The following is a 12,654-nucleotide window of genomic DNA, read 5'->3' as shown; positions in this document are numbered from 1 at the left end:
CAAGATCTTTTTCAAACAAGACTGCCATCTTGTAACGCCCATTACTCCTCTCTCAGGCCTCTCTGTTACAGATAAGACACGTTTGCTTGTTTAGCAGATAATACTATTTCTCTGCACGTCCAAGTTATTTTTGTTTTCCAGGGACAAACTAAGCAGAATGAGTATAAAAATGAGGATTTTCCCTAGCCCCAAATGCAGAGCTGAAAGGAGAATACAAGAGTTAATCCACTAATCATTATCTTTAAGCATCTTACAATTTAGAAACATTTTTATGAAGCCACGGACATAATTTTCTGTCTGAAAAAAAACCCAACTGAAGATGAGTTGCATTTAATTGCAACTATAAAAAAAGGCCTTTTGAGAGAAATACTGGCTGTTCTAGAATATAAAGTAATATGAATACACACACTTGGTTATTACAAGGTACTAGTGGGGATTTTGCAAGTTGTTTTTTAGTAGCTTTTGTGAATGCAGGAAAGTGGCAACTCTAAAAGCTGAAGTCCTATATTTATCCCCATAAACAAATGCTTCACAGACAGTAACTGCGGGGCAGTCTTGCCTGAGAAAGCCCTGTGCACTTCAACTCTGACACTCAGGGACCATCCCATTGAAAAGAGAAGAACTAGTCAATCCTCATACACATTTGGTCTGAGCTTCTTCACTAACCTGGTTGCCCAATGTGGCTGTTTCTGAGATGACTGCAGAGAAGCTCCACTCTGCGAAACCGATTTTTCCAAAGTGGTAATGGGGAAAAGTTAACACAGATTACTAATGAACAAAAACTGTTGCCCTACGTTGATAACAATTAGTTCCTATTGGAGAACATCTTTACACTGCCCATCAAAAGATTCATATTCTATTTTCTGTTATTCATTCTCCAGCCCATCACATATCTGTGTTTACATCAACACACACACACACACACACACACAACTCCCTTTCAAAACCATGTTAAAACAGAAACCTATCACCGTTTGAGAGAGCAATCTCAGAGACACATTTTTGGGGAAAAAAGCGTTCATTCCAAATGCATTACTTTTCAAATAGCATCTTCACATTTGAAGCAGCAGAGACTTCTGCGCTCCCAGTAAGGATGGCTCATTGATTTTATGCAAAGGAAATTTAAAACTGACAATAAAACATTTTTGCAATTATCAACCTGTCATTTAGTTATTTCTCACTTTCACTTCCTCACCTGTTAGCAACAGAAAGAATTCCAGCCAACTGTCTTCTGATAAGAAGTCTCTTCATAACACCTACTGAATGCATTTTTAACTGGTCTGTAACTATACAGAGTTTTAAAATTTTCATGCAGCCTTTTCCATCTACAGGCTGATTTTCATTGCAGTTGATGCCCAAGCTGTATACACACATGGCAACTAGACCTGCTGGCAGCTGCTGCTCATGCCAGCCAAGCAGCACGATGAGTGTGTGCTGATGTGTGAAGAGAGGGCACTGCACTGATCAAAATATAATTCTTGAGTTATTTTTAACACAGCATTACAAATAGCTGGAGTAGAAGCATTTCTGTCTTCCCCCATCAGGTTCCCACCTTGAAAGAACAAGGAGAGCCTGATAGATCTTACATCACTCATCTCAAACAGTTTGGAAACAGATTGCAGAGCACTAGCCACCACAGATGAATCTACACAGCAGACAGCACCTAAAAACTTAGCACGTTTAGCTTTGTTTAGAAGTGTCATGCTACCCCTACCATGACAGAGTACATTAATGTACTGGTCTCAACCAAGGAAGAAACACCGTCTCTGTATAACCTTCTTCCCACATCACTACCCTCATCAAAAGTCCGCCTGCAGCATGAGGGGAAAAAAACCCCCTGTGAATTAAAGCAGCAGCTTTTCCCCAGCAACTTTCATGTTTGAATTACTTTCTCCTTCCATCAGTCCTGCACTGAACCTCCCCTTAAGAATTCCAGATCCAGAAAGGGAGCCACTGGCCTCAGGTCTCATACAAGTTATGCCAAGAAGGGCCTCCAGTTCAGTTTCTCCTAAAGTCTCTTCAGTATGTCTACCAGGGCTGCGTGAAATTTTGCCAGCAGTTTCATTTCAAGCTCAAAACAGCAAAATCAAAATGAAACAGAGAGCTTCAAAACAGCCTCAAAATGAAACGAGGCAATTTGAAACATTTAGAAATTTTCGAAACGTTTTGAGTTTCGAAGCTCAGGCTGCAGGGAAAAAGAAACTACGGTGAGAGGAAGGGGGGGGGAATGGGGCGGGGGGGGAAAGGAGTGCTCTCATTATTGACTGCATAGCTGACCACTGACTGTGATCCTTCCCTGAGGGCCCTTCCAATCCCAGTGCTCTGGGAGAGGGATGGAAAAACCACATAAAAAGCAGCATTGTTTTGCACATTAGCAGCTGGAAGTGCAGGGCCCCAGAACCCAGACTCCCCCTGCACCTATCTCCTTGACAGCTGGCAGACTTCATGGCTGCAGCAGGGGCTAACAGGCCTGCAGCTTTCACCCTGCTGCACCTTAAACACACAGTGTCACCTATGTCACAAGTTTTGCTTGTCCACAGCTTAAGGTCCAGTTTCTCTGAAACCCCTGCACCTATCTCCTTGAAACTTGGCAGGCTAGATGCCCTCAGAAGGGGCTACCATTCCTGCATGTTTCATCCAAATCAGGCTATAAATGACAAAGTTATAGGCTGTTTTGGGCTTCCCCATTATAGCCTATGGGTGAAACAGCAAAACAACATTGAAACAGTGCGCATGAAACAAAACGGAACAGTGGTTTCGAATCTAAATGAAGTTCTAAACGACATGCTGTTCCATCGAAATGCAAGTCAAAGTGGAACAGTGCTGTTTTGCACAACCCTAATGTCTATCTTGATGGCCACACAACTGCACTCAAACTCCAGGAAATATCACATTTCTTGTTACTTGCATACCATTACCCTCTTAATTATGTAGCTCTTTAGCAAAAATTAAACTGACACTGGTCCATTATACCTGTGGGGGCAGAGGGAAGGAGGGCTAATTAAATTATCTTCTTGCCTTGGTAAGAGCTAATCAGCAGTTCTTATGGTAAATGCTGATAAGGCATGAAACACTGGAAAGGCAACAACTGAAGAGCACAGGAATAATGAGATATTTAGCAATATTTTCAGATAGACTTATGCCCACAAGTCCACTGCCACTTATTAACAAGAGCAGAACACTGGTAGCTCAGGCTTTCATAGGATGGAAAGGGAATTTGAATACTCAAGTCACCATGCCTAAAAGACAGGCATCAACTGTGGTTATTGTAAAATGATACTTGTAATGTTTTATGGCTCTGAGTCCCAACAAGCACTTTGAAAAATAAGCAAGAATCTCAGAACAGTAACAATGTGCATTTTGATGCTAACCAAATGCATGACTACGAAGCCCCTCTTAATTTTCCAGACATCTTTTCTGAATTACCTTGCCTTGGCCCGTTTAGTATTATTTGCAGTTCACCTACATTTTAGATAAAAAGTTTAGATATTATAGACCTAGTTTACAGAAAGCTGAAGCCTATGGTCTGATTGTGCACCTTGTCCATCCTCACTTTAAGAAATGTACTAGCAGTCCCTTCCCCACCCTCAAACTTTGGGACTTATTTTTCTAATGTGCAGAAATCATCCACATCTTTCCTTCCCTACCAACGCTTCAGTTCAAAGATACGGGAAATAGTCAACAGGACTGCCTGAAGGACAGAGTAAAAACAGAATCTCTTTAATCAGTTTACGTGGTTGCAGTATTGTCACTTGGCACATGAAACAAAATTATGAACATAGCAGGTAGTTAATATCTGAGAACAGGCTGCATTGCAGATTATGGTTAGGATTATTTAACCAAGTTGAGTTTTCAAGCCTGTTAGCTTTGTACACGTGCCTTTTGCAAACTCAGTGAAAACTCACTAGTTGTTCCATTGCTGTGTTCTAAAACCATAAATAAACTTTCATTGACATTTTGCTCATAGGCAGACTGCTTTAGCATCCAAAAATCGGCTCTGACCACACATTGTATTGCATTACTTTTCCTTGACAAGTTACTCCATTAAGACATACTTTATTCAGCACAATCCTGGCAGACACTGTTCATTACTACAGCTGGACAAGTTATGAACAACATGATTTATTCAGTAAGTTTAGGCGCTCTCTGTTCAGGAACTGCCACAACAGATCATGAATCTGTTGTTTGAAGAAATCCACAGAGAATGAATTCACCCCTGAATTAAATAGCTTGGAGAATGTATGCGAGCTTTTAAGTCTCATTTTGAGGCACTAAGTGGCAGCTATGCTTTGGAAGGGCTGGTTGCACGGGGGTGAATTTCATCCAGTAGTAATTCGTGCACTGTAGCTTAGTGCATTAGGTGTTGGAGCTGCTGATTAGAAATGAGTTGTATTGTTTCTCACCTGGATCATCAAAATCCTTAATCAATTTTCAGGTGATAATATCAACAATTCCAAATGTGGATTTAAGCTTTAAACATTTAATTTTAACTTAACTTTACCATTTCAACCAGTAATTCACTAAGAGTAATTCACTTAGTCATCTGCTAGAAGTTCACTGAGAACAAAACATAAAGGAGGAGACATAACCAAAATAAGTTAAAAAATCGGAAATGAATATTATAATTTAAGACTGTAGTATCTGCCCAGTACTGTGGTATCCGATTACTGCTTGTATTGGGTATCAAGAAAACTTGTACAACTGCTCATAACTCTTCTGCATAACATGTACTGGACTTGCACAGCAGTCAAAAAATTTGGCTTAAACAAAAAGAACATCTTCAAAACAAACATGGCCTCCTTCAGATTAAGTATTGGGGGTACAGGTAAAAAGCCAAATTATTAACAGAGCTGATGATTCACCCCCTCACCACCCATGGTAAATATTATAGCACTTGAAGTTTACATACCATTTCCACACCCTAGTCCCTTCATGCATTTGATATACTTACCAAAGTATTGCTTGTACCTTAAATACTCAAAGTTCCAGTGTTTTTACTTAACATTCAATATTAAAGATGCATTAAAACAGAAACTATTTTAGGTAATGCAAGATTTACTTATATTAAGGGTTACATAGTACAAAGATTTAATATTAAACAGTACTAGAAGCATTCAGCTGTAATACTGACAGGGAAGAGGAATGAAGAATCCTCCAGAATCTTGTTCTCTGAACATTTAGATTAAATATGATCCAATTTAAAAGTTAAAAAAAAAGAAGACTAAAAGCAAGTGTCGTTTAATGTATTTTAATAGCAAACTTACAGGAACAGCACAGAAGACAGACAACATTAAAAACATGTACTTGCATGTAGGACAACTCAGTTAGAAAAGTATAGTGAATGGATGGAATCTACTGTATGATAAAAATGCTACAAACACCATTTAGTTGCCATCAATAAGAAATTTACTTGTTTAAAAAAATCCAAATGCTGGCATTGTCCAGAAAAATTTGCAGGTTTATTTATAATTGTTATAAAGTTGAATTGTTGAAACTTGTTCACTGAAACATTTTTGACTGCATTAATGCTTTATGTCCCCGCATTTATATTAAAAATCCACACACAAATGAAAATGAGAAAAAAAACCCAAAACAAAACAAAACAGAACTTGCCAATACCCGATTCTGTCCCCTATTTTTCCATTTGCAACCATATACTTAGGTACCTTTTAACCCCATGGAAAAAATATCTAACGTTCATTACTACCAATAAACAGGAAGAAGAGATTTTTTGTGTGTTGAGAATGATAAGCCCATCATAGTGGATTTTAAGCACGCTCTCCACGTATGCGACGTGCTAGCTGGATATCTTTTGGCATGATTGTGACACGTTTGGCATGGATAGCACACAGGTTGGTATCTTCAAACAAGCCAACCAAGTAGGCTTCACTTGCCTCCTATTAAAGGAGAAAAAAAAAAAAAGAAAAAAAAGTTAGGAGTGGTTTTACATACAGGACACCACAGTGCCCAGAGCAGAACCCCAATAACCTCAGTGTAATTTCCCTATGCCTGAAGAAGGGTGTTTGTTCTTGAAAGCTTGTAAAGAACATTTTTTCCAAGTATCTAGTTGGTCTAAAAAAAACTATCACATTTACCCAAAGAACTTTTCTGCCTATAACTTCAGTGTAAGCATTTATCTTTAGTCTATGTACCTAGTTTTGTATTTTTTTAAAACAGTAGAAGAATCTCTAACTAACTCTTTTCTAAAGACTACCAGCATATAGTCCATTTATTTTAGTTGATGACATTTTCTGCATCTTGGCCCCCCAAAAAAGGCCCTTCCTACATTACAGGGCTGTTGCCACCTTACCTACAGCAGCAGAGCCCCCTATTGTTGGTGCAGTGTATACTGGCAGGAGTTTTTCCAGTCATTAGTTACACCAGCTCTCATAGACAGTAGCAGCTTTGCCAGAACTGCATCTGCATCAGAGCTTCACTAGTATGGCTATATCTGCTCATCAAAACATCCCTAGCTGACAAAGAAATGCTAGCAGACTTCTGTAACGAAGTTTAAGCCAGTGATACACTATTGTTATTGAATGGTAATGCCCTCTGAAGAGAATTACAGAAAGATTCTGATAGTACCCACATGAATAAATAAAAAGGTGATATTCGATTATTAAAATACTCTCAGAATCTCTCTCTCCTTTAAAGAAACAAGACCCAGCAAATCCCACCATTATACAAGAATCAGCAGCAGTTTTATTGGCAAGAATTTATGTTGCTTAAGGTTAGCAATCATTTAGGTATAACAAATAATTTTCAGGTTACATCCTACTACTACAGAAAGTGTGTACATAAAACTTTCTAACTATAGAAACTGCTAAGCAAACCTGGTAGGTTGCATAAGGTTTTTCCAGACTCTGTAAACTTAATGTCAACTTGTTTTAAAGCAGAGTATTTGTAAATAGAATGATCAGACAAGACACTGTAGCAAAAAGGGTATCTGAGAGCCAAAAGAAAAAAAATAGACCAAGATTTTCACACAGCATTGAAACATATTAGCCTGAATCAAAACAGGGCTTCCTGAGCCAATTAGGAAGAGTCAAACTGGGGGGAGAGGGGGATGGCAGGGGAAGGTCGCAGCTTTTGGCTGTCAAGACATACCCTCTAGGCTGACTACAATTTCTAGCCTGAAACTCGGACAAGTCTACACTCTAGATTTCTACTGGTAAAGCTGTGAGCCAGCAGCATGAACAGGCAAGGACCCCTGACCAACACAGATGTTTGCGTAGGCAGTTATAATGACAACACTGCTCTTTCATCAGTATAGTTTCCACTCTCCCCCCCACAAACACCAATTTGTGAGGGGGTGGCTTTACTGTACTGATAAGTGCAACTTTGCCAGTTTAGCTATATCCACATTATGAATACTTTTACTAGTAAAGATTACCAGCAATCTGCCCCAGCATGAACATGGGGAGTCTGTCCAAATTAGTCTTTGCAGACGTATTAGCTATCTTCAGTTACTATTGAAATCAATTCATTCAAGGTAAAAAGATTCATACAGACAAGCCACAGAGCTCAAAAGCTCTCCTACTTACTATCACTGATTGAGAACACTAGTTAGAGGACTTAAAAAGCCAAAGGCTATGAGCTGGGGAAAATGTATAGATGCTCAACTTTAAATTATGTGTACTTCCACTGAAATCAGTCATTAAGAGTAAGTATATGCTAAAGGAGTTGCAGGACCTCATACCATATATTTTTGCTTTAAAAATGCACACATTAATTAAGCAAAGGACAACTTGACACAAGAAAAAAAAAGTGGCTATACACTGGGCACAAACAAGTTTCAACTGGAAATTAGGAGTTTTCTAACCTTCAAAAGCAGTGAGGTACTGGAATAGCCTTTTGGTAGGTTTTGGTGTCCTCTACTCCTAACTACTTTTAAGATAAAGCTATATCATTTTGAGAGAGAATGTATGATGCAGTTGCCTTAGACAGTCCCCTCTAATACCATATTCTGGGTTTAAAGACAAACACCACCACCCACCCAAACATGTTTGATCCTGCAAATGTTTATCATGAGAAATTCTACTCAACTGATCTTTAGTCAGAAAAGTAGTGTATTTTTCAAAATGACAAGTGGACAGGATCGCAGCATTGAATATAGTAGTCACAACTGGATAAAGTCGCTAAGTTGCAATCATTTTATCTATGTCGTTTTCTTGACTAAATGTGATGCGATTAAGAAAAAAAGCAGTATTTAAGTTACTCTAAAAAAATTAAAGATCAGAATCAATAAGCAGCCACCAGTACTGCACAGGAACATACTCAGCATACGGCACAACTCAAACAACAGACCTGCAATCACACTGTTATAACCACTATATTGCACACAAGCCTCCGTTTCCTAAATGCATTATAAGAAATTTTGTATCAGAACTGGAGGTTTCTTTTAAGCAAAGGTCTCAAGGGAAAACACCACACAGAAAAAAACTTTGCTTGTGCATGAATACAAATACACCAATATTCCACACACAAATTCCTCGTCTTTCATAAATGTTAGCTCCAATAAAGTTTAAGCAGGAGCGAAGAAACGACAGCTTTATCTTAAAGCTCTACTAAATACAAATACAACACAAGTGAAAAAGGAGATTTCTGAGAGAACTTTAAGAAAGCATTCATGGCATTTTTAAGGAGTTGTTGCCATATCAGAGTGGATTATTTTATCCTAATTACAGATTAATTTCATGATATGGCATTAATTGCTCTGGACAAGTAGAACACAGGCAGTATCAACTCACCTAGAATTGATGTATGCCTAATTCTGGAGTCCACCAATCAAGTGAAATTTTAACTAACCATAGAAACAGCCTGGCCAATTGCATGAGTATAAGCAACTGACCTATCACGTTCTCTCTCACACAGTAACAAAGAACAGCATGCCACTATCTGTGACTGCACTAAGAAAAATATTCTTTACAGTTCTTACATTATCTGTGTTTTATCCCAAGACTAAAAAAGACGTCCTATAGAAAAGTTAGAAATTAAGTTGTGTGTTTATTTATAGTAATGTCTCAACAGTACCATCCTGTTTCTGATTTGTTGTTTCCTTTGTAAAGCTCTTCTCCAGCATTTAAAACAAGTAAACATTTTGCTTACAGCTCAATTCTAGCATTCAAGGGTCTCTACAGAAATGAATTGCAAAAAAATAAACAAACAAATTAAAAAATCATAGGTATGCTAGGGATGGTCCCTTAGTCCCTGGTAATTCTTTGGTCATTTGCATGGGAAAGATCAGATAACTCATTTTGCTTAAGCAGCATCCTAATTCTGAAGAGTTGTAACTAACAAAAAGGGACGTCAAGTAACCACTTTCTAAACATAAAAACACAGAGGCATACACGTTAAGTCTGAGTAACAACCGCCTTCAGCTAGACAAGCTCCTCTATACGTAAGAGATTCTTTTAAATCAGGCCTAAGAAAATGGCCTTCTTTTAACTCTTACCTGCAAAGCACCAATAGCAGCGCTCTGGAAGCGCAGATCTGTTTTGAAGTCCTGAGCAATTTCACGCACCAGACGCTGGAAGGGAAGTTTGCGGATCAAAAGTTCAGTAGACTTTTGATAACGTCTGATTTCACGGAGGGCCACAGTACCCGGCCTTTAATTAAGAGAAAGACAAGCAATGAATATGAACAAGTATCACACTTCAACAGATCAAGTGAAGCAATTCTTCCCCTCTATTTGGTACTGATGAGGCCACATCTAGAGTACTGGGTCCAATTTTGGGCCCCCCACTACAGAAAGGATGTGGACAAATTGGACACAGTCCAGTGGAGGGCAATGAAAATGGTTAGGGGCCTGGGGGGACATGACTTCTGAGAAGAGGCTGAGGAAAGACTGGGCTTATATAGGCTTAAAAGGAGGGAAGCAGGAGGGGGGCATTTAATGGCACCCTTCAACTACCTGAAGGGTGGTCACAAAGAAGATGGAGATAAACTGTTCTCAGTAGTGGCAGATAACAGAACAAAGAGCAATGGTCTCAAGTTGCAGCAAGGGAAGTTTAGGTTAAACATTAGGAAAAACTCTCCAACTAGGAGAGCAGTAAAGCACTGGAATAGGTTACCCAGGGAGGTTGTGGAGTCTCCATCCTTGGAAGTTTTTAAGACCCAGCTAGACAAAGCCTTGGCTGGGATGATTTAGTTGGGGATGGTCCTGCTTTGAGCAGGGGGTTGAACTAGATAACTGCTGGGGTTCCTTCCAACTCTCACTTTCTATAATTCTATAGTTGAATTATTCAATATTCTTAACTCAAGTAGGAACTGCTCCGTTTTGGCTAGAAGCATCCTAATATTTAGAATATGCAACTTCACTTACAAATAAAGGGCCTGACCTCACCACTGATTTGTTCGGAACTTCTACTGCACTCAGACATCCCACATGTGGAAAAATGGCAAGAGTGGGCCCTCAAAAGCCTTGTCTTCACTAGGAAAAAGGTGCATAACATGTTAATTAACACATGTTAGCTGATGTGTGTTAAAGTCTTAGTGTAGACAAGGCATGCTATAATGTAACAAAGTCACCTGGTCCAGTCATACCATAAGTTCCCCCTAGGGTTTTGTGTCACCAGCTAATATACCCTTAAAAATTAAAAATATACCCTCTCCCCTTAAGACACGGCCAACACAGAATCATAAAACTAACAGTGAAAAAATACAGCAGCTCCCATTATAGTTTTATCCCAAGAACGTAAAAGTTTGTTTTGTTTCTTTTAAACTAGTGTTGTGTGTCTTCAAAACCAAACTTCTAACATTACTGGCATCTTTTTTGCAAACACAGTGTATCCTCAGTATCAGTACTGTGAATATGTCATTGTGAACATTTGGGAAATCCTCTGTAAGCCACTTGCTGAAGTTTGCATCTTTTAGTCCCATCCACATTATCTAAAGAACTACCTTGGGGCCAGAAATTCTGTGTCAAACTGGGTTTGTCCTTGTAGCATTTCAAAAATGGTCCTCAGAGCAGGACCATCCCCAGCTATATCATCTAAGGCCTAGGCAGACAAAGCCTTGGCTGGGGTGATAGTTGGGGACAGTGCTGCTTTGAGCAGGGGGTTGGATTAGATGACCTCCTGAGGTCCCTTCCAACACTCATTTTCCTACAATTCTATGACATAAATAAGTTAATTTTTTCCAGAGGTCTTGCTGCTCCCAAGAGGGATTTTTGATAACGAGCAATTGTGCATAGAGATGAACAATCATAGATTAAAACACTTCCACCCAGAAGGACCCTTGCACAATGAAGAGTTTACTTCTCGACAAGGGTCAACAAGAGATTTGCCTCTAATTCTCGCTTATTACCTCCTCCACACAAGTCTTTTATTTTACCTTACCCAAGTAAAATTATTTGTAGTTCCAGGCCCTGCTTATGTATAGACATCTCCTGCCCTCTAATGGCAGATTGCTCTAACTACACCCTCAGCTCATTAAAACAGCAAAATACACGCCGAGGCCAGAATTGGACCAGTTGAAGTAAATTAAAAAAACAAAATCAGTTCTACACATTCAAGTTTGGAAGGGTTCCATTCAAGTAGGATATTGAAATTAATTAAAAGCCCAATCCCCAAGCTCCAGGTATGGTTGGATGCCAATTAATCTGTGCTTAAATGATGTCACAAGCATAAAAACTGAATTTCAAAATTAATTATCCGCCCCCTAAAACGCATGGGGTCTCAGGGTGGGTACATGGAGGCAGTGGGGCCAACAATGGGTTTGCAATCAACACCAGAAGTCACTCAAAATCAGGTGAGGCAATAGCAAAAGCTGGACTAATACAATCCCAGTGAGGATTTTGAAAGGAAGCCCCCCAAAAGAAAAAAAAAAGAAAGAAGTCCGACTCTGACTGATGCTGCCAATACACTACGAGGAGGTTGGATTGGCAGCCTTTTGTCCCTAGCCATTGCTGTACCTGTAGCGATGAGGTTTCTTGACCCCGCCAGTAGAGGGCGCGCTCTTGCGAGCTGCTTTTGTAGCGAGCTGCTTCCTAGGTGCCTTCCCGCCGGTGGATTTACGGGCAGTTTGCTTGGTACGAGCCATGTTCCCGCAAACTTCTCTTCCTCACACCTACCGGTCACACACGCATGCACAAGAAAAGAAGCCAGCAGCCAGCGATCAGGCGCTGCAACCCAGTCGCCCTGGCTTGCTGGAGAGTCTCCTGTTTGGGGTGCCCCCAAAAGCTCCCGTGTCTCCACAGCAGCAGCAGCAGCCGCCCCCAGCCAGCACGACCCTGCCAGGATGACAAGGAGCTGAGGAGGCCCCGCACTCTGCCTGCACATGGGACTCCTGAGGGCGCACAGTGGAGACACCAGCACTAAGCCATTCCCCTCCCCGCCCCCACCCATCTGACTGCCTTGGGGGGATGGGAAGGAGACCCCCACTTTAGCTGAGCCCTCCCAAGAAGCCCAGAGCAGCAGCTGCCCCTCCTGCCAGTGTCAGCCGGAGCAGCACAGCGCTGCCCCCTTGCTACTGTCAATCCTCCTCCCTGGCTGCCAGCACCCCAGGGGGGTAGGAAGGGTGGGGGGCAGGGGCACAGCACCAATATGGCTCTGCTCCCAAGCCAGTGGGATACCCATGCCCTCCTCACCATTGCTCCCGGGCAGCTGCAGCCAGTGCAGTCTCACCAGCAGCAAACTTTATTATTTAAAGGGG

General features: G+C 40.6%; 1 protein-coding gene across 1 annotated transcript; it reads right to left on the bottom strand.

The window, feature by feature from the left end:
- Window positions 1–5,232: 5,232 nt before the first annotated feature.
- LOC109319780 (histone H3.3) lies at window positions 5,233–12,077 on the bottom strand. The gene is made up of 3 exons (XM_019549555.1): window positions 11,915–12,077; window positions 9,455–9,608; window positions 5,233–5,897 (listed from the first exon to the last, which is right to left on the bottom strand). Exons 1-3 carry the CDS (start codon window positions 12,040–12,042, stop codon window positions 5,769–5,771), a joined length of 411 nt encoding a protein of 136 aa, XP_019405100.1. The 5' UTR covers window positions 12,043–12,077; the 3' UTR covers window positions 5,233–5,768.
- Window positions 12,078–12,654: the final 577 nt, after the last annotated feature.

This window comes from Crocodylus porosus, unplaced genomic scaffold, assembly GCF_001723895.1.
Source record: "Crocodylus porosus isolate Cpor-Errol unplaced genomic scaffold, CroPor_comp1, whole genome shotgun sequence".
In the NCBI taxonomy this organism is placed as follows: Eukaryota; Metazoa; Chordata; order Crocodylia; family Crocodylidae; genus Crocodylus; species Crocodylus porosus.
Note: the sequence above shows the minus strand (reverse complement) of the source record. Positions and strands in the feature narration are given on the sequence as shown.

Bases quoted from the DNA above. Each gene is read 5' to 3' on its own strand.
- LOC109319780 (XM_019549555.1), bottom strand. From the start codon at position 12,042: ATGGCTCGTACCAAGCAAACTGCCCGTAAATCCACCGGCGGGAAGGCA. The intron at 9,609-11,914 runs GTACAGCAATGG...TCTTAATTAAAG, and splicing joins AAGAAACCTCATCGCTACAG to GCCGGGTACTGTGGCCCTCC. The intron at 5,898-9,454 runs GTAAGAGTTAAA...CTCCTTTAATAG, and splicing joins CTGCTATTGGTGCTTTGCAG to GAGGCAAGTGAAGCCTACTT.